This window comes from Sus scrofa, chromosome 3 (assembly GCF_000003025.6).
Source record: "Sus scrofa isolate TJ Tabasco breed Duroc chromosome 3, Sscrofa11.1, whole genome shotgun sequence".
Lineage (NCBI taxonomy): Eukaryota > Metazoa > Chordata > Mammalia > Artiodactyla > Suidae > Sus > Sus scrofa.
The window spans coordinates 46,969,673-46,991,895 of record NC_010445.4 but is presented as its reverse complement, the minus strand read 5'-3'; the positions used below and the strand labels follow the sequence as shown (position 1 = coordinate 46,991,895).

Below are 22,223 nucleotides of genomic sequence, written 5' to 3'. Positions count from 1 at the left end.
GAGGTTGCGGGTTCGGTCCCTGCCCTTGCTCAGTGGGTTAACGATCTGGCGTTGAGTGAGTGAGTGAGTCCACCGTGAGCTGTGGTGGTGTAGGTTGCAGACGCGGCTCGGATCCCCCGTTGCTGTGGCTCTGGCGTAGGCCGGTGGCTACAGCTCCGATTCAACCCCTAGCCTCCATATGCCGCGGGAGCGGCCCAAGAAATAGCAACAACAACAAAAGACAAAAAGACAAAAATAAATAAATAAATTGCTATTCTATGCCCAACCTCACTAAAACGAAATGGCTGGATGTCTAAAAATAGCAAGGCCTTACAAGAGACTGTTTCCTTAATGTCTTAAAGCTTATATTAAGTACCTTATTGACAAACAAAATACTGTAAAAAGATATCTTCGTGTGAAAGACTGCTCACTCCAAGGCAGTGCAATTAGAAGTTTTACTCTTAAAGTACCTTTTTGAGCAATTTTGTGTGTTCTTTTTCTTTTTTTTGTCTTTTTGCTATTTCTTGGGCCGCTCCCGCGGCATATGGAGGTTCCCAGGCTAGGGGTCGATTCGGAGCTGAAGCCACTAGCCTATGCCAGAGTCACAGCAACGCGGGATCCGAGCCGTGTCTGCAACCTACACCACAGCTCACGGCAACGCAGGATCCTTAACCCACTGAGCAAGGGCAGGGACCGAACCCGCAACCTCATGGTTCCTAGTCAGATTCGTTAACCACTGTGCCACGACGGGAACTCCAATTTTGTGTGTTCTTAATAAAAGATATTTCTCCAAAAAGAAAATGTTTTACTGAGAGCTAAAATTTAGATCTATTCAGGCTGCCTGATTTCACTATGGGGATTGGTATTGATGTTTATTTTCCCTCGAAGTAAGAAGAAATGGGTATGTAACAGAAAATAATATTTAATGCTTTGTTGAGCAAAGCGTTTCTCAATGATGGTAGTAGGATGGCCGGAAGGGGGTGTGAAGGGAAAGGTTGAATTTTCCTACAGTCCCTCTTCCTTTGATTTAAAGGAGCTTAGGATTTCTGTTTGTTTCTTTTTTGTTTTGTCTTCTGTTTTTATTTTGTTTTGTTCTGTTTACCAAAAATAAGTTCTTAGGAACTGTAGTGGAGGCCCTCTGATTGGGCCATTTTCCCCCATTTCTATTGCCTCTTTGCCCTCCATACAGAAACATAATCAAGTTCATCTTCCAAAAAGCTTTGGAAAAAAAAGACTTTAACTCTTCCTCTTTCTAGATACCTCCCCCTTCTTCCTTTTACAGCTATGATTTTGTTTTTGAAAGGATGGCATAAACATGTTTGCTGTCTCCATTTCTGTGGCTAGCTATCAATTCCTCTTTAGTTTTGTTTGTTTTTGTCTTTTAAGGCTGCACCCGAGGCATATGGAAGTTCCTAGGCTAGGGGTTGAATTGGAGCCACAGCAATCAATGCCAGATCCAAGCCTCGTCTGCAACCTACACCACAGCTCATGGCAACGCCAGATCCTTAACCCACTGAGCAAGGCCAGGGATCAAACCTGCATCCTCATGGATACACTTTGGGTTCATTTCCAGTGAGCCACAATGGGAACTCCTCCTCTTTAGAATTTTAAAAATCACTTTCTTCGACCCCATTCTCTCTACCACTTTGTTGTTCAGACCTTAACAGTACCCTCTATCCTAACCTCTTTTCCAATCCATTATCAACATACTTTATTTTGCTTGTATATCCCCAGAACAGCGTTAAGAAATTTGATTCCCTTTGTACATTTTTAAGTTGATCCAAATTCATCTTATATGATTAATTAAGATGTCTTATATAAAGAGTTCCTATAATGGCTCAGCAGTAACCAACCCAACTAGTATCCATAAGGATGCAGGTTCGATTCCTGGCCCTGCTCAGTGGGTTAAGGATCTGTTGTTGCCATGAGCTACAGTGTAAGTCACAGACATAGCTCAGATCTGATGTTGCTGTGGCTTTGGCGTAGGCCGGCAGCTGCAGCTCCAATTCAACCCCTAGCCTGAGAACTTCCATATACCTCAGGTGCAGTCCTAGAAAGATGAGAGAAAAAAAAAGATACCTTACATAAATTGGGTTCTGCCTATCAGACCTATAACATAAAGTTGAATAGGTCCAGGCATAACCCGTAGTAGACAGAAGTGGTGCATCCAGATCTGGGATGCCAGGCCAGGGGCACAGTAAGCCACACAAGCAGATGACCTCAACATCCAGGTCACCTGCCATTTATGCACTGAGCCTTCCCCTTAGCTCAGACCTATGGGTGCTTAGGGGGTGGAATCCCTTTACAACCAGCTGATAAAGGAGGGAAAAGGGCAAGCTTGCTTTGCTTACAGAATGTGTGTGAGTGCAAGCTGAAAATGAACCACAGCTGAACTACAGCCCCACCCTAGGGTGATCTTGAAAGACAGAGGCAAGGGAAATTCTCCCAGTGAATAAATCATCCCAGTGGTGCACCTGGGCATTCGCTTTGTGTTAACAGAAATGTAGCCAGCGCTGGAATATATATGGACTCATGGAACTAGCAGATAATATGGCCGGTTTATCAGGGGCCCGGGAGGAGGAAAGATGAAAGACTAGGAGGAATAGAAGCATGTGGATGGATTATGTGTTTGGCCAAGAAGTGTACAGATGCCCACCAGAGAGCACTTACCATTGAAAGAGGCACTAAACAACCAGCCGGTTACCAACCAGACTAGTATCTATGAGGATGTGAGTTCAATCCCTGGCCTTGCTCAGTGGGTTAAAGGATCTGGCATTGCTGTGAGCTGCAATGTAGGCTGGCAGCTGCAGCTCCAATTTGACCCCTAGCCTGGGAACTTCCATCTGCTGCAGGTGCAGCCCTAAAAAGCAAAAAAAAAAAAAAAAAAAAAAAAGAGTCCCATTGAACTCTAATTCACAGTTTCTGCCAGGAGGTACTTTGAGCCAAGGGACCAGCAGGCAAGAAGCAGGAGTCACCATCCTGGCAGCAGTAATTGACTCTGATCATCAGAAAGAGCCAGGCTATACTTAATGGGAGCAAAAAGGAAGATGTTTGGCAATCAGATCTGGGTGTCTCTTTGTTACACCCGTGCTCAGTTTTGATGGTAAATAGATAATGCAGCAGCCAGGACCTAAAAAGGGTGTGGTGACCAGGGGCTTAGCAGAGGTAAGAATCTAAAATGGATAGTAGAGGAGGCATTGAAGAGGGTCAGCTGGGGCCTCAGGCCCAGCTGCAGGCATGGGGATCATACTTTGTCTGTTTAACCATCAGTTTTCCCCAGAAAAAGTAGAGCTGCTCCCAGATATGAGTCAAAGAAGTGGGTGTGAGTGGCCTAAGGAGTAGTGGGCACCTTGATAGCAGCCCAGGTTGGCCTTCGTGATGGAAGGGCTTCTGCCCCAGCTACTGGTGAACTGCAGCCCACAGTTATCAGCCCTCCTCAGGAACTGCCCCCAAGTGAAGAGAGCTTCCTCCCCAATCACACCCTTCTCTCTGGGGACAGCATGCATCCAATGACCAGCCAAAGCTGGGGGATAAAGGCCTGGTCTTCTCACCCCAACTCAGGACAACTCCAAAAGGCCATCCCAGCTTCAGAATTCTATGTGGGGTCAGCTGAGGCCTATGGTGAGACACTTGAGACCCCCACCTTCTCCGCCCTCTCAACACCCGACCAAAGCTGCTTCCTTCCCTTCCTCCACAGGTTCTGAGCCTGAGAGCACCCCTGATACCACATGCTAATCTCCATCTCATAGTAGGCTGCCCAGGGAACCCAACCTGACCCTGAGCTCAGGAGAGTCAGCCTATCCCGAGAGCTGGTATCAGGAGTTGGGTCACAGCCCTCTCTCTGCCTGGAAAATTCCAGAGGCGCTGCACACTCCCATCTCCAGCCATCCTTCTTTGGTGTCCCTCAGGAGGTGCCCTTGCCCCATCTGCCCTTCGTTATGGCTTGCAGGTTCCAGGTCCTGGACTGGACACCCTCTCTCCCAGTTTCAGGATCTGGCAGAGAGCGAGGAAGTACCTATGTGTTGGCTTAGCAGTGGCGTGTGGGGACATCATTTCTTGGGCATCCCACCTGAGGACAGGCATTCCCCCAGAGGAGAAATGGACCCGCGCGAAGCTAATTAAGTTTAGGGTTTTTTTTCCCCACCACCTGCGGCATGCAGGTTTCCAGGCCAGGGCTGGAACCTGTGCCACAGCAGTGACAATGCCAGATCCTTAACTGCTAGGCCACCTCCTAATTAGGACTAGCTCTGACGCCTATTATGCCTTAGTCCTTTTTCCCCCAAGTGCTTGGAAAGTAAATTTGCTTGAGTCTGATGTGATCCCTGGGCTCCAACTGTTAGGCCAAAAGTTAGGAGTAATTGCCTTCTCTCCCCTTCAAAACAGTATGTAACCCAAAGCTCCATTATCTATTATTCAGAATGGAGGAGTTCCCATCGTGGCGCAGTGGTTAATGAATCTGACTAGGAACCATGAGGTTGCGGGTTCGGTCCCTGCCCTTGCTCAGTGGGTTAAGGATCCTGCGTTGCCGTGAGCTGTGGTGTAGGTTGCAGACATGGCTCGGATCCCACGTTGCTATGGCTCTGGTGTAGGATAGTGGCTACAGCTCTGATTCGACCCCTAGCCTGGGAACCTCCATATGCCGCGGGAGCGGCCCAAAGAAATAGCAAAAAGACAAAAAAAAAAAACAAAACAGAATGGAAAGTGTTTACAATATTCATCAGTGTGCGAACTCTCTTCATAGCAGGCAGTTTCCCCTTAATTCATAACCTAAAACCAATTCATGAAAGCATCTGTTTTTGTCATTAAGAATGGAACTGTACATGAAAATGCAAGACCGAAAGACACCTCAGATCAACTCGTCCCAGAACCAGATCAAAATCCCTGGTGAGGAGTTCCTGTTGTGGCTCGTTGGGTTATGAACCCAACTAGTATCCATGAGGATATGTGTTCAATCCCTGACCTCGCTCAGTGGGTTAAGGATCCAGCGTTGCCATGAGCTTCGATGTAGGTCACAGACGTGGCTCAGATCCTGCACTGCAGTGGCTGTGGTGTAGGCTGGCAGGTGCAGCTCCCATTCGACCCCCAGCCTGGGAACTTCCGGATGCTGCAGGTGTGGCCCTAAAAAGGACAAAAAGATAAAATCCCCGGTGAGATTCATGTCAGGCAGCCTCCACCAACCCCAACTCTGGAGCAAGGCTTCCTGGCCTCATGTGGGCAAGAACTGCCCCTGTTTTCCCAACTGGACCGTGGAGGGCTGGGAGCACCTAGGATAAAGTGGCACAACACACCCCCTACTGTTTCCGTCCTTCCCTCAGATCCGTGCTTTTCTGGGTCAGCTCAAGTTACCATCATCTTTAGCCTGGCCCAGTTCACAACAGGAAGAAGCCCAACAGCAGGGGCTGCTGGCCCTGGGAGTGACCTGCTCACTGTAGTACAGGGCTGACATAGGATCTTTGGGTACAGAGACTCACAAGCAACTCAAGACCCAGGTACCAGGATCTAGAGGTGCTGCAGTAGAGCAGCCCAACCAGGAGGCAGGCAGAAGACAACAGGGAAATGAAAAACTGCATCTCAGGGTGTTGGCTTGAAGCCCCTTCGGTCCCTCCTGCTTAGGACCTCGGTAGACCCATCTCTCTCTCTCTCTCTCTCTCTCTTTTTTTTTTTTTTTTGCTTTTTAGGGCCACACCTGCGGCATATGAAGGTTCCCAGGCTAGGGGTCGAATTGGAGCTACAGCTGCCAGCATACAACACAGCCCCGGCAACACAGGATCTGAGCCGTGTCTGCGACCTACACCAAAGCTCATGGCAATGCCGGATCCCCAACCCAGTGAACGAGGCCAGGGACTGAACCCAAAACCTCATGGTTCCTAGTCAGATTTGTTCCCACTGCGCCATGATGGGAACTCCTAGACCCATCTTAAGTGCCACCTTCCATAAGGCCGTTTCTACCTTTGGAAACCTTACCTGTTTCCTTCTGTGTGCAAGGAACTCCATTAGGTGTAATACTCCTGTCCTTTCTCAACCTCAAGGACAGTAAAAGATGACCATTCTGGTCAGGGGCGGGGGAGGGAACAGTCATGCCTAGGCCAGCTCCATCCACCCCTCCTTCTTAGGGAGTAGGCTGCCTGCAGGATACAGGATCCCACTGCTCTGACGGAGGTGAGCTCCACACCTACAGGGGTCAAGGGTCAGGGAAGGCTGCCATGACTGGATGGGTTAGTCAGGCTCAGTACAGGATTTGTGCAGCCCACTTGGCTAACGGACCTAAAACGACGTCCTCCAACCCAGCCTCACTGCCAGTAATAAAGGGGATATTTTGTCAGCCACTCCTTTATTTCTTACTTTCTCAAAGAGACCCTTCTCTACTTCTACAGCTTCCCGACCCCTTCAATCTTGTCTTCTTTGAACTCCCACTGCATTTCTAGAATGACCTTCCAGGATTTGGGTAACTGCCTTCTTTCCTTCCCTCCCCAGCTAAGACGCTCTGGGATGAGACACTCTGGAGACAGAGATGAGGGGAGAGAATAACTTGAGGAAACAGACGTGGAAACGAGGACAAGGCCATGTCATGTTGGCTAACGGGGGTTTTAGACAAGGCTGTGCCAGGGGTGTGGAGTCAGGGGGAGCCAGACTCCATGGGGAAGGGGAAAGCTGAGAATGTGGGGCAGCTCCACAAGCCCAGCTCTGTGTCTCAGCTGCTCAGCTTTCATTCCGCAGTCTCTTAGGTTGCATGGAAAAGGAAATCAAAGTACTTTTCATGCAAAAGGAGCTCCAAGTGCTTTACCCCTCATCCAGCATGAGGGGTTGGCAAGTGGCCCTAGACCAAGCCAGTCAGGGCATTCAACCCCCTTGGCCACAGGGACTCATTCTGGAACAATATCAGTCCCAAGGGAGTTCGACCAGAGCGCGCCCTGCGACACTTGTAAACTGCAAGGAAAGAGAGCTTGCTTTGTTTTCAGGTGAACTTAGTGTCCGGAGGAAAGCCGGAAGCCGAGCAGTCCTTGTGTCACCATCAGGGAAAAGCCCGGCTGGAATCACAGCCAGCTTCTAGGGGTGGAGCTGAGAGAGTGCATGAGGTGGTCCAGAGAGCACCTCTGGAGCCCCTGACTTCACTGCATTACTTGACTTCTGTGGTCCTCAGCCAGCAAATTCCGTTTTGCCCGAGCAATTTCAGTTTTGAGTCATTTTGCAACCAAAAGTGTACTGACTAAAAACACCCTTAGCTAAGATCAGAAGAAGTTTCAACATAAAGAAGGAAAATAAGTGTTGGTGAGAAGGTGGAGAAATTGGAAACCTCATCCATTGCTGACAGCAACAAAAAATGGGATAGCTCTGTGGGAAAACAGCCTGGCAGTTCCTCAAACTATTAAACACAGAGTCACCATGACCTAGCAATTCCTCTCTTAGGTATATATCCAAGAGGACTGAAAACATATGTTCACACAAAAGACTTGTACAGAAGTGTCCATGGCAGCATTCACAATAGCCAAAAACCAGAAACAACCCAAGTGTCTATCACCCGATGAACAGAGAAAGCTATGGTGGAATATTAGTCGGCCACAAAAATCAGTGAGGGACCGATACATGTTATGGGCTTTAAAAATGTTATGCTAAGTGACAGAAGCCAGATACAGAAGGCCACATCCAGGAAATGTCCAGAATAGGCAAATTCATTGAGATAAAAAGTAACTAAGTGGTTGTCAGGGGCGGGGACAAGGACAGGAATGGGGAATTACTGCTGATGGGTACGGGTTTCTTCTGGAGAAGATAAAACTTCTGGAATTAGTGGTGCAACCTTATGAATATATTAAAAACCACTGAATTATACTTCCCAAGGGTACACTTCATGGTATGTGAATTCTATCTTAGTAAAAATAAATGTGACAGAAATGTTAATTGGTAAATCTAGTTGAAAAGTAAATGGGAATTCATTGATGAGTTCTTGCAAGTTTTCGGCAAGTACCATTTCTTTTTTCAAAACAAAGTTGTTTTTTGTTTGTTTGTTTATGGCTGTATCCTTGGCAGGTGGAAGTTCCCAGGTCAGGATCAAACCCACACAGACCTGCAACAAAGCTGTGGTGGCACTGAATCCTTAACCTACTGCACCAAAGGGAAACTTCCCAGAATTATTTTCTTAACCCACTAATGAAGGCCAGGGATCAAACCCGAGTCCTCATGGATGCTAATCAGATGCATTTCCGCTGAGCCAAGAAGGGAGCTCCCAGAGACAAGTGCCTTTTAAAGGTCACACAGGAGTTCCCGTTGTGGCTCAGCAGGTTACAAACCTGACTAGCATCCATGAGAATGTGGGTTCGATCCCTGGCCTCACTCAGTGGGTCAGGGATCCGGTGTTGCCATGAGCTATGGTGTAGGTCACAGGTATGGCTCAGATATGGTGTTGCTGTGGCTGTGGTGTAGGCTGATAGCTGCAGCTCCGATTCAACCCCTAGCCTGGGAACTTCCATAAGCCACAGGTGCAACCCCAAAGAATAAATAAATAAATAAATAAATAAAAACATCACCTAACATATTAAATAAATAAAGGTCACACAGCTTGCATCCTTTTCTCTAGAGCTGTTTACGTGTCTTCTAACCTTTCATCTACTTAGAATGCTTGCCTGGACCCCCTCCAATTTCTCAACATCTTTCTGAAGTACATGGGTACAAAGGTGGGGGGAGGGAACCCACCATCGAGACATATGTTAGATATTGAACATGTGTTAAATACAGCATCCTTCCAAGATCAGAAGAAATTTTGGCAGTTCTGAGGAATTAATGCAAAAATGTACCCAAATGGTGGCACGTGGCGCCAGCCCCCCCCCGCCTTCTGCTTGTTCACTGCTGCCTGCTCCCTCCCCATCCCACTGGGCTGAATTGGATGGAGAAGTGGGGGTAGGACTGGGCTCAGGTGAGTGGTTCCCCCAAACAGCCAGGATGCTCACAAGCTGTGTCTTCACAAGCATTGCTGAAGTAAAGTACTAAGTTCCAAGTAGAAAAGAACAAAGCCAGGAAAGTCCGAAGCTGGGTGGGCCCTGGAATGGAGCTGGGAGAAAAGAAGAGGGGAAACAGTTCCTGAGGCAAGGGCCAGTGGAATCAAGGCCCTGCTGGCCTGCTTGAAAGTAGGCAAGCCTGGTTCCAAGGCTCAGCCATGAACCAAGATAGGACACACAGAAGTTCTGCAAGAGTGCAGAGCTGGCCAGTGACCACATGTGCCATGATCACAGGAAGGAGGGCTGCAGGGAGATGACAGGTGTCCCATCTCCATTTTAGGGGAGTGGTACACGCCTCGCCCCGTGCTCACCCATCCCAACCAACACTGATGGTGCCATCTCCGAACCCAGGACCCCACACGGAACCTCATCCTCACCCTCAGCTATAGGATGAGGCTCCAGGTCCTTGGCCACAGTTTGGGGAGAAGGGCGTGATCTCAGTTGGGCAAAAGAGACTCATCCTGGTGCTTAAACATGAGGTCTGTGTGAGCCTGGGGCTGCCGGTGGCCATCCTCACCACCTCTGGGGAGAGACTGCCTGAGGCTGGGAGCAGAGCAGAGAGATGGAGAGAAACCATGCCTTCCCGGGCAGCGAGTCCCTGGGTTCAGCCAAGTCAACTTTTCTGTTACTGGAACCAATAAATTCCATTCACTTAAGATGGTTCCATGTTAAAGAGTTCTGTATCTGGCAACTGTAAGGGTTCTGACAATAATTTGGCATCACAGACCGTCACTGGCGGTGTCCATCCACCTAATCGCTCCCTTCCAGAGTGTGTCATCACTGCTCAAAGTACGAGCTCAGTGTTCCCTAAAGACCATCCCTTTCCACTGACTGCATCGTTCTCTCAGGAAAGCCTACCCATTCTTCAACGTCCACATTCCACATTAAGTGTCTCTGTCTTCATGAAACCTCCTGCCTCAAAGCTGAGCCTACAGTCTCAACGGGCATCAAGTGTCTCTTGTCAGGGTTCCTCTCTCCTGGCAGGAGGTCCAGGAAGGTCCCTGTGGGGATGGAACCTTGTGACCCATTAATTTAGCTGTGGTCAAGAGGTCAGCTAAAAAGATTTTCTAGTTATCTTTTTTCCTCCTGTCTTCTTAGAGCCAAACCTGCAGCATATGGAAGTTTCCAGGCTAGGGGTCGAATCAGAGCTGTAGCCGCCAGCCTACACCACAGCCTCAGCAACTCCAGATCCAAGCCGTGTCTGCGACCTACACCACAGCTCAAGGCAATGCCATCCTTAACCCAATGAGCAAGGCCAGGGATCGAACCTGTATCCTTATGGATACTAGTGGGTTCTTAACCCACTGAGCCACAACGGGAACTCCAAGATTTTCTAGTTATCTTAAAAAAGCTGCTCTCTACCAAGACATGACACCCTCTTCCTCTGTCCCCAAGGTTCTCTCCTTGCTGCCCTCACATCCTGTGCCTCCTCACTCGAGAGGCCTTCAAGGCCTGTGCCACCAGCTCTGCCTTCCATCTCATGATGGGTGGGCAGGAACTGAGGCTCTCAGTTTCCTTTTTTTTTTTTTTTTTGGTCTTTTTGAAGGCCACACCCGCAGCATATGGAGGTTCCCAGGCTAGGGGTCTAATCGGAGCTGTTGCTGCCAGCCTACACCACAGCCACAGCAACACCAGATCCGAGTCTGAGACCTACACCACAGTTCACGGCAATGCCGGATCCTTAACCCACTGAGCGAAGCTAGGGATCGAACCCGCAACCTCATGGTTCCTAGTCAGATTCGTTTCTGCTGCACCACAACAGGAACTCCCTCAGTTTCCTTATTCTGATGTCTGGCTGAGACTCTGGGCCCCGGGGGCCAACAAGGCCTGCTCCTCAGAGTCCTGGCCTCCATCTGATTTCCACTCATCCCCCACTCCTCACCCCCTCAAACTTCCACTTAACACCAAGCTGACCCCCCCTTCACACTGTCACCAGTCATTAAAATAAGCTCTACTTTCTCTTCTCAAAACACTTCCAGGGCTTTCCATGGCTATTAGTTCTTTAAATGGGCCTCTTCAGCTTTGTGACTTCTCTCACCACACTGCAACCACCACTTGCACTTCTGGTCTTGCTGTTCCCTCAGCAGGAACTCCCCTCACCCCACTTCCAGACCCCCTCTCACATTTAGCTGCCTTGTCCAGGAAGCCTCTCCATTGAGGTCGGAATCGGTCTCCCCAGCTGTCCAGTGGACCACTTACTTCACTCTGCCTTTGCGTGGACAAGTCCATCTCCCAGACCAAGGATATAAAACCCTTGGAGACAGGGCCCCGGAGGTCATCACGTTTCTCTCATGGTGCCTACACGGTGCTTTGTACACAAGGCGCCTTTCAGGAATGTCTGAAATGAAATTACATGGGAGAGCGAACACATTCCCAGCTTCCAAGAAAGACATGTACTCCTCCTGGAGCAAAAAAAAGAACACACCCAGGCTGGCTGCTCCTGAAAGGGAGCCCTAAGCTCTTTTCCCGTGATGCGCACTGGGGCCCCAGGGTGTTGGCTAAAGCTGTGACTGGACTAAGGGAGTGTGGGGAACCGCCAGAGGTGCGGCCACTGGACCACTCTGCTCCAGGTTAAGCTCCCGGAGCTATTTCCACTCACTTGACTCTCCCTGGAAGTGAGTTTATCATTCCCTGCGGCTTCCAAAGAAAGCACAGCTTCTTCCTCAGGTCCCAGTCTGAAGGAGTCTATTTCTTCCCACAAAAGGGTGAGCATTTCAAAGCAGCGCTCTCTTCTGCAGCTCACAGGATACAGAGGGAAGAAGGGCTCAGGGTCTGAAGTCAAGGATGTGGGTCCTCAGCGTGGAAGCTGTGGGGCTTAGGAGAACTGCTTAGGTGCACGTGCCTGGCATGGAGCAGGCAGGCACCAGCCCCTTCTTAAAGTTATGCCCACACTTCCCCAATGTCTCCTGCCTCTCTAAAAGAAAGGGAACAAACCACATGGGGGAAAGTGCAACAGAAAAAAATGACAGGGAGCCATGAGCATTTACATTCTTATTTGTGGTTTCTGGTTTTTTGTTTTGTTTTGCTTTTTAATTTTTCTTTTCTAGGAAAAAAAAAAAAAACAACACAACCAGGGGAATTTATATGACAAACTATCTGTGTCAGGAGGGCAGGGAAAAAGAGAAAGAAAGGCCAGAGGCATGGGGCCCTAATAAAAAGTGGGTTCCGAATCATGTGGAATGGTCCACAGGGTCATGTCTGGGTCCTCATGAGAAGACTGGTCACTTTGGCATGCGTGTTCTGTGCCCGGTCTCCTGGTCTGCCCGCTCAGACACCCAGGGTCAAAGGGAGCTGGCCACACCCTGGAAGTCTGCTGGGGAAGAACTTGGACTTTACAGCAAGACAAGACTTAATTTAGCTCCTTGGCTTTGTGCTCAGGTATCACGTGCAGTCTTTCTTCCCCAGGAGAAGAGTCTGGAAGAGTGCTGGAGTCACCAAGGGACACACTTTGGCATCACAGTGAACCCCACGCAGCCGCTCACTTACGTGCAGATGCTGCCTTCACCAGCCACACACACGTGTCCAGATATCCTGGGGCAGTCTAGCCAAAGAAGGACAAGGGACATGACCATCCCTTTCTAGCCACAGTTCAACAATGGTGTCTGATCTCCGGTCTTACTGTCTATCGCCTGTGGAGGAGATGGGGGTCCATCTGCTTTTCGGCTCAGCACTGGACTCTGATTCCAAAGAAGCTTGGCCCTCTGGATCCACACTGAAGGAAGGTTTCTGGAGTTTCTCCCACTTTACACCGCAGATCTCGAGGCAGAAATTTCAACCCATCCAGAGCTATGCGTGGCCAATAGAAATGCCGGAGTGATGGCCAGGCAAGAGCGAGCCAGTAGCACGCTGTTAAGACCAGAGTACATTCAAGAAGGGGATGGGCGCATGCAGCAAGCTGATGCCCCAAGTCACAGTCTAGGAGACACGCTGAACCTGAAGGACACAGCCAGGTCCGCTAGTCTGACAGGGTGGCTGACACCTCATGCAGCAGGGCCCGCTGGCTGGAGTTTCTGTGTGCAGAGCGGGGGGGTTCCTGCCCTGTTGCGGGCCCTGTTCCTGCATGGAGGTCAGGTTACGTCTCAGTGCCAGGGTCCTGAGGAGCACCACGCTGGCCAGCCAGCCAGGCCACAGTCCTCAGCCCCTGGCCACAGGAAGGCCCCAGGAAGCTATGGTCACCGGGAGGGAAGGAGCAAGGGAAGAGGGCTGAATTCTGCTTGGAGAGACTCAGGGAGGAACCACCATGGGCTGGAAGGAACCGTGGCCCAGACACGGCAGGGACAGAAGAAATGGGATAAATAGCCGGAAGAGAGGACAACGACACTCTATGGTCGTCACACTAGTTTAAAAAGAGAGGATTGGTGCTGTTGCTCAGTATTGTTTTTCCCTTTTAAAACCACTCACATTTTAAAAGGTGATGGGGCTGGGGAGATTCGGGCCCCTTCACGCTGATCCTTTCTAGGCACCAGGAGGCCTCAGGCCCACGCCGGGTGCTCCCGTCCTTGCCAGGTCACTGGCCACCAGGCAGGGACAGGGTGGGGAGAGCGCACATGCTCTGCTTCCAGGCAGCCATCCCTCCTCCCTACAAAACCAGACCATGCGTGATGGGCAGTCCAAAGATTAAAGTGCAGAGACTCCATGGAGCAGGCAGCCCGGTCCTGGACGCTCCCAGCAGGTGCGGGGGCAAGGCTGGGCCCAGAGATCCAGCTGTGGGACCGACAGGGACAGTCATGAAGTGTGCCCACAGGGTACGGTCCCCTCTCCCCTGGGCCCTGTGGACCTGCTTCTAGCCGGGACTGTCCACCGTCCACAGCATCCCGAGGAAAAGTCCCAGTCTCAGAGAGAAAGCCCACAGAGGGAGAAGACATGTATGACCGTCCCTGGTTGGTAATGACTAATGACCGTGGAGGGAGAGGGGCGTGGCAAGAGGGGAAACAGTGCATTATGTAAAATCAGTGAACCCCAGGTTTCGAGGGTGGGGATCCATGAACTCCCCAGGGAAGGTTTGTGAGGACGGTCGGGATCCTACCAGTGAGGCCTGTTGGGGGAAGGGCGCACCGCTGGGTGTGGGGGCGCTGTTGAGTAGGGGGGCTGCTGAGGCAGAGGGCCCACGGCTGGCACTAGGGTGTGTAGGCCGGGGGCGGCTGAAACTGGTTGATGACCTCGTACTCGGCAGGGTAGGGCTCGTTCTCCTCCATCTCTGAGAGCAACTCCAGCGCCTGCTCCTCCTCCTCCGTGGGGTAGTGGCGCAGGAGGTTGGCCGCCGTGGCCAGGATTGAGGCCCCGCCAGCACCAGCCACCAGGTAGAAGCTAACTGCAAAGGTGACATAAACCTGGGAACCGTGGTACTTCTTATGTTGCTGCTGCTGGGCCAGGATGAGTTCGGAAGCCCAGTAGGAAAAGCCAATGACGGTGGCACACTGCAGGACTGGGGGAGGGGTCAGAGGGACAGCAGAGAAAGGGGGTTAGCGGGCACACTGCAGCCAGGATACACGAGGAACCAACTGTAGCCTCTCTACCTAAACCCCATTCTCAGAGAACCTGCCTGACCCCAGACCCTGTGAGGGGGAGCTCTCTTGGCCAAGGCTGGGGACAGAGGCCTGAAACGACATGGGTCGGTCAGATCCTCTGTCTTAAGAATTTGAAATTGAAATTCTAGGGCTGCTGGATATCACTGGCTGCTTGAGAGGAACAGACAAGTTCATGCAGTTTGGGAGCTGAAGTCAGTACCACCACAGTCAAATCTAACACACCAGCCCTGTCACGTGGGAGGAGAGAAGCCTGGAACCGGCAGAGAAGCCTGGTCTGCAGGGATGCGAGAAGGGGAGGAGAGAGAGTCTGAGCCCACGCTCTCCAGGGAGACAGAGGGAGACACCCTAGTTCCTCTCTTGCTCCCTCCAGGCCCCAGGAGCCTGGCTGAGCTCCCAGCCACGTTCTTAGAGAGCCATGAGAATTCTTCCAGAATTCTAATAAAATTTGCTCCCTACAGCTGGGCCGAGTGGGTTTGTGGTCCTGGCAGGCATACATGCAAATGCCAGTGCTTTGTGAACAGCTGGCGCTGAAATGAGCATCAGAAACTGTGTCTGCTCATGGAAACCCCTTGGTCTCTGCCTGCAACTCCAGACAGGATGCCCCTAACCTGCGGCAGTTTCTCTCCCACTGGGAACAGGCCAGGGCTTACCTGTGAGGATGTGGGCGAAGGCATAGCGACGGGTGATCTTCAGGGCCGGATGCTTGGGCCCAAAGACATCCAGAAGGAATGCAGAGAGACTACACAGGATGCCCAGGAAGCAGAAGGCGGCAATGACCCGCAGGAGCAGGACGGTCTGAGGATTCATGCAGAAATCTGGAGGGGAAGAAGCAAACCCTCAAGGCCCCAGGCCATGCCCTGGGGCAGGGAGTCCCCAGCTGTGAGGCGTTTGTCCCCTCCAGTCCTGGGGAGCCAGGGAGGATGGGACAGAGGGCATGGTCTCAGCACCTGCTCCCATGTGCCTCAGTCCTTTCTCCCTCTCCAGTAAGACTAGTCCAAGTGCAGGGACTCCACTTCATTGTACAGTTGACCCTTGAGCAACATGGACTTGAACGGCAAGGATCCACTTACATGCGGATTTTTTTTCCTCAGTAGTAAACACTACAGTACTACTTGATCAGGGTTGGTTAAATCCATGATGTGAAACCACTGATTAGGTTTATAAATTATAAAAATTATTCATGGATTTTCAACTGCTGGGAGGGTCAGTATAACCCCATTGTTGTTCAAAGGTTAACTGTGCTTGCCATGCTCTTCTAACCTTTTTTTTTTTTTTTTTTTTTTTTTTGTCTTTTATTTTAGGGCAGCACCTGAGGCATATGGAGGTTCCCAGGCTACTGGTAGAATCGGAGCTGTAGCTGCTGGCCTACACCACAGCCACAGCAACACCGGATCTGAGCCTCATCTGCAACCTACACCAGAGCTCGAGGCAACAGCAGATCCTTAGCCCACTGAGCAGGGCCAGGGATCTAAGCTGCGTCCTCATGGATGCTAGTCAGATTTATTTCCATTGAGCCACGATGGGAACACCTCTTTTAATCATATTTAAAGACCCTGACAATTAATCAGACATTCTGCTAAAGCATGCTTCAGGCTGGCAGGAAAAAACCAGGAACTTCAGAGCTAAGGCAGCCAACAGGGATAAGGCCAAAGGGCTCTTTCAAGTCCATTCTCTGTGCAGTCACTCATTCATTCCCTTTTTTGTTCAAAAAGAAGCTGAAGCAGTTTAGAGAAGCATATAATTCCAGGACAGTACTACATGCATGAAAAAAGATGGCAGGCTCCATCATCACATTTACTTCTGCTCTCTCCCTGAACCCCTCTAAAACAAAAGAAAAAAAAAAAAGGGGCTAAGACATAAACCCATACAAAGAGGAGAGGGGCAAAACAAAATTCTGAAATTCTGAAAACTGGGAAGTAAAGGGACTTGAGTTCGGATGTCCTTAGAACTGACTTGACAGAACAGATAAGCTGAAGTGTAAGCTGGAAATGGGAAAAGCTAAGAGGCAACTAGATGTACACCACAAAAGCCTGAAAGGCTCAGAAACTGACAGTACCAAATACTTTCTAAAATGAGGACAAAGCCATGGGGTGGGGGCGGGGAATGGCCGGGTGTGTGCGGGCTCGCTCAACCAAAATGAAGGAATGAACCAAGAAAAAGGAAGCTGCTGAAACAGAAGACCCAACAGTCAAAGAGTAAAGCGTCCCCAAGGTCATGGTGAAGGGGGATCCCAGGATGACAACTGTACCCCAGATACAGACAGCAGCCTAGATTTCCTTCTAGGACTTTAATACCATTCTTTTTCTTTCTTCTTTTTTTCTTTCAGTTCCATTGAGACCATATTGTCAGTTCCCTTTGATAATCTGTGCAAACTGCCACAGCTCCAGAAACACACAGACAGAATAAAGGCTGATCCAAAAAGAAACCATTTTAGGCTTTGATAAAAAGTAGGAAATGGGCTTTAACTTCCTCTGTACAGCCACTGGCAAGTTCTTCTCTTATTTAGACCATGGGCCACAAGTGATTTGGGAAATTCTGAAAAGGGCTGGCAAGGCTTACACTATAGACTCCCTTCCTGAGTTCTGATCTCAGGCTGAGAGGCTGCAGAGCAGTGGTCATCACTCTCGTGCACAGGAGAATCACCAGGGTGCTGGGTGAAAGCCTGTTCTCAAGCTCTGCCCAGGAATCTTGATTTTAACAAGCAGTGCAGGTGGCCTCGGCCTTACACTCCAAGTAACACTGATCCTGGACCTAGAGGAAGGTGAACTGATAAAGCAAAGCCCCAAACCTTGGGAAAGGGGACCTGAAACTCAACAAAGTGGACTCAAACCAACAGACACTGGCGCCATGGCGTCCTGGACCAAGGGCCTTGCTTCCCACACTGAAAAGCCAGAGCAGATATGCAGAGGCCCTGACCCTCCATGACAGCTTACATCGCCTGCCTCAGGCTCAGAATTTGCCAGGCAGATGTTGGCTGAGCCCACACAGGATTCATATGCCTCGATCTGGCTTCAGGTCATCTGCCAAGCTGCCCTGAGAGCTATCTGTCACTCTCCTGTCAGCTGACCATCTGTTTGGGGCCCAATCTTCCAGCCCGGGTGATTGCCTGCTGCCAGGAGGCTGGCCTATGTGTTAGGTCTGCCAGCAACCAGGTCTAGCCTTCATTTAACCCAGCCCTGGGGGCCTGAAGAAGTCAAGAAACCCTTGGGGCCTCACTGAAACAAAAGGTCCTGGAAACAGGGGCTGTTTCCTGGATGCATTTTCAAGATTGATAGCTCTCTGAGATATTTGGTGGAGGGGCAGTAGGTGGAAGTCCACATGGATGTGGCAGGGACAGGGCAGGACGAAAGTGTTCTTCTAGTGCTTCCAAGAATAACCTGAGAGCGGTGGGGTGTAAGCGCTTACATCACACTCTGCTCTGAAGCAGGCCAGGTTCAGATTCTACCAGTATTACTCAACGTGGCCAGGCCCTCTGACTGACGCTTTAATTGTACTTAAAAATCAACCAAGTTTTAACAATTAGTTTTAACTGAAAAATATAACGCAGGGGGCTTCAAAAATACTTTCTTTGGGTGCATAGTAAGTACAGAATGTCCATTTTATTACTATCCCTTATTTTATTTTAGGGCTGCATATGGAAGTTCCTGGGCTAGGGGTTGAATCCGAACTGCAGTTGCCAGCCTATGCCACAGCAACCAAGCTACATCTGGGATCTAAGCCACAGCTTTTGGCAACACTGGATCCTTAACCCACTGAGAGAGACCAGGGATCGAACCTGCATCCTCACAGATACTACTCGAGTTTTTTTTTTTTTTTTTTTTTTTGTCTTTTTGCTATTTCTTTGGGCTGCTCCCGCGGCATATGGAGGTTCCCAGGCAAGGGGTCGAATCGGAGCTGTAGCCACTGGCCTATGCCAGAGGCATAGCAACGCAGGATCCGAGCCGTGTCTGCAACCTACACCACAGCTCACGGCAATGCCGGATCGTTAACCCACTGAGCAAGGGCAGGGACCGAACCCGCAACCACATGGTTCCTAGTCGGATTCGTTAACCACTGCGCCACGACGGGAACTCCCTACTTGAGTTTTTAACCTGCTGAGCCACAACAGAAACTCCCTTACTACCATCCTTCAAAAACGTAGCTCCTATGTGTTTTATGTTCCATAATATACTAATTTTAGTAATGAAGAAGCCTTGCACAGATATCCAGCTGCCCCTCCCAAGAGACAAACATTGGTGGTAGCCTCTTGTGTGCCCCTCCAGGAACAGCCTGTGCATGCAGAGGGTCAAAGGTCACCTTAGTTAAGCTTCACTCCACTCTAGGGGATTCATCACATGGTTCAGATGAGGAATCAGAGCCTCCAGGACATTAAGTGACTTCTACCTATTTATACAGCACAGAGCTAAACCCCAAATCCGGGTCAGGCTCCCCTGCATCATGACATTCACAATCATCAAGCACTGGAGTTAGCTGCTTTATTTTTCCCCGATGGAGCTAATCAATCAAACCCTAAAGAGCTATATTTGAATGAAAGGTCAAAAGTTACTACAACACGCTGCCAGAGCCATGTCAGTGCCAGCAGCTGCTGAGCTCACCAAGAGAACAGCTGGAAGTATGAAACCTTCTCCAGGAAAAAAAGGTTAGGGTCGTTAAGCAATGAAAGCTCACACTGGGAACCACTGGGCAAAACCTGCCAGGCATGGTCTAAGCTTCTGCAGTCATCAGAGTCTGACTCTTAAAAGCAGAAGGCACTGGCCTTGGTACCAAATCCTAGCCCCAGTACAGACTATGCATTACCTTGAGCACGTCACTGCCCTTGGCCTCTGCACTCTCATCTGACAAATACAAGCAGGAACACCTGCCCACCTGCACGGGGAGAATCAACTCACAAAGTACGGGGATGAGCAGCCCCACCGCCTTCATCCCGGTGGTTCCATCCTCCATCCAGACTGCCACCAAGGGCTAGGGGAGGAAGCCGCTAAGGCCACCAGGCTGATGATGCAGTACAGAAAAGGGGCTTTGGACCCAAATTCAAACAGGTCTTATTTCTTTCCTCTCTCTCTTTTTTTTTTTAAGGCTGCACCCTCAGCATATGGGAAGTTCCCAGGCTAGAGGGTGAATTGGAGCTGCAGCTGCCAGTCTACACCACAGTCACAGCAATGGGGGATCTGAGCCTCTGTGACCTACACCACAGTGCACGGCAATGCCAGATCTCCTATCCACTGTGCGAGGCCCGGGATCCAACCTGCATTCTCATGGACCCTAGTCAGATTTGTTTCCTCTGCGCCACAACAGAAACTCCCCAGGCCTTGTTTCAACGTGACTGCCTTCTGCCCTTCTCCACTCCAAAGCTCTGAGTGGAGCCTCAGGCTTGGGGGGGAAGCCAAATGGGAACTTTCCTTGGAGTGATGCTAACAGATACCCCAGGAGCCTGCCCCATGTCCCTGAAGGTCCTTCAGCAGAGGGTTTCCGGGCACACTGGGAAGACAGGCGGTGTTATCCCAGTCTCTTTCTCTCCTTCCCAGCCAAACATCGGTACAGCAGCAAGAGCAATGAATATTCTGCTGAGAGGGCTGCCAAAGAGATACACCATCCTCAAATGTGGAGTTCCCTGGTGGCCTAGTGGTTAATGATCTGGCATTGTCACTGCTGTAGCTCAGATTACTGGTATGGCATGACTTCGATCTCCGGACCAGGAATTTCTCATCCACGGGCCTGGCCAAAAAAAATATCCTCAAATGTTATGTATGTTATTTGTGGAGAAACGGCACATAGGCCAGGGTCCTAAGTTTAAATTCAAACCAGTGGTGCATCCACCACACTCTGGAAGACAGAACACATCCCATCCTCCAATTGTGCTGTGGCCTGTTTATTTTGGTAACTATTACTTGACTGTCCTCTCCAGTCACTGGGGAAGAAGGCAGCTGCTGTGTAATAGGATCCCGAGGAACTGACTTTGCCCAAGGTCACTGGTGAGTCACAGGGCTGGATTTGTTTTGCAGGCCCTGGCTCTTCCTGCCTACCTGCCCATTGCTCTCACCCCTCCTGACCCAAAGAGGCTGCAGGCAGGAAGGCTAAAGTGCCTTCTGGCCAGTTCCCTTGTGCCCCATCTCTTATTTCCTTCTTCACTGGAGTCCCTGAGTCAGAGACACGCCCCCCTTCTCAGCACTCATCCGCCCACCTGTGTAGCCACTCCCCACTGGGACTTTTTAGCTTCCAGACAAGGCTTCTGACACAAGATTCCAAGAGGGCCCTCCAGCACCTGGCTGGGGCATCACCACATATGCCACTGGTCCTAGCTGAGCTGCCTTTGAGGACAGGCCCCACAGGGCCCAGAAATGCCAGCTGCACCAGTCACCACCCCTCAAGCACTCTGGCCTTCCCATGGGCTGGCTGTCACCTGTGATTCACCTGACTTCACATCCAAGCTCCCTCCTCCTCCAAAGATGCTTCCTGAAGCTGGTGTCCCCCCTGCCCTTTGCAGGGCACACCTGAGAGGCAGAGAGGGATTGGGGCTCAGAAGGACCAATTATCTGGGCTCCCCTGCTGGGGGCCACTAGAGATCTGGGCACCTCTCAGCCTGGCTGGGATGGAGAATGGTGTGAGAAGCAGCAATTTCCCCACCGCCACCCCTCCCCTGGGGGAGTGGAAGAATTCAGGGCAGAATCTTTGGAGCCTTTGGATCTTTTGAGAATTTGTTGACGCCTCCAGGGCTCTGCAAATGACAGCAGGAGGATGGTCGTGTTGCCTCAGGAGCACCAACTGGTGGTGACGAGTAATAAAAAGCACAGCTTTGGCTGGGCTTGTGATTAAAAACTCAACTAGAATGGGGAACTGAGAAGCTTGGACAGCTCTGTCGGAAGGAAAAAGAAACCTGGTGTGCACTAAAGTATGGTGGGGAGGGTGGAGTCCACACGTACATCAGCTGTGTGTCCCTAGGCAAGTGACCTGACTTCCCTGAGCCTGACATATGTGTGGGTGGGGGTGGGGGGGTGATGACAGTACTTAACAAATGAGAATGTCATTTAGAAAAACTACAGCCAGGCATGAAGTAAGCTGAGCACAATGCCTGGCACTCAGGTGGTGGGGCTGTCCTAAAGCCTGCTGGCCCTGCCCACTCTCTGACACCTGTAGAGACCTGGCAGGGTCTGTTCTCCTTCTGGTGGCATCTACAGGCACCAGCTCAGTGCCCCACAGCTCTGCCTCATCCTGAGATGGGGAATATCCCAGGCTTCCATGCTAGGCTTTGAGGCTCAGCATAATTACACAGAAAAGCCTATGACTGAAGGCCCACTGAGTACCAAAAAACCAATCGGGACAAAGAAGAAGAGGAAGGGAAGCAATCAGGGACCTTCTGATTCCTCACCTTCTTCTGTGATAGCTCATGAGAAACCACTGTCAACTCTCTTATTAGTGGACGGCCAGTGTGCCCACCTTACACTGGCCAAGGAGATGGCCACAGAAAGCAGGCTGAAACTCTTTAGAGGTTAGAACCCCTAAACATAAAGCAGACATAATGTAAAAGTGAAGGCATCATGCTTTATAAAAGAAAAAACCTAGCTTCAGTGATTTCTCATAAAAGGTAAATAGATGTGTAAATAAATGAAAACTGCACCAAGATTTTATTTTTATTTTTCACGTGCCTTTGACAAGGATGCACACCTAAGTGGGACAAATAAATCCCTAATAGTGAGGTCATTCCTTACGATAGCTGACGTAAAGCAAA

General features: G+C 50.3%; 1 protein-coding gene across 1 annotated transcript in view; it reads right to left on the bottom strand.

The window, feature by feature from the left end:
- TMEM127 (transmembrane protein 127) overlaps positions 1-22,223 on the bottom strand; it is a 50,802-nt gene that overhangs the window by 25,764 nt on the left and 2,815 nt on the right. Inside the window, exons 3-4 of the mRNA XM_021087100.1 lie at positions 15,148-15,312; positions 11,169-14,394 (exon numbers count right to left, since the gene is read on the bottom strand). Of these exons, the coding sequence (XP_020942759.1) occupies positions 14,087-14,394; positions 15,148-15,312 (473 nt within the window). The 3' untranslated portion in view covers positions 11,169-14,086. The remainder of the gene's footprint in view (positions 1-11,168; positions 14,395-15,147; positions 15,313-22,223) is intronic.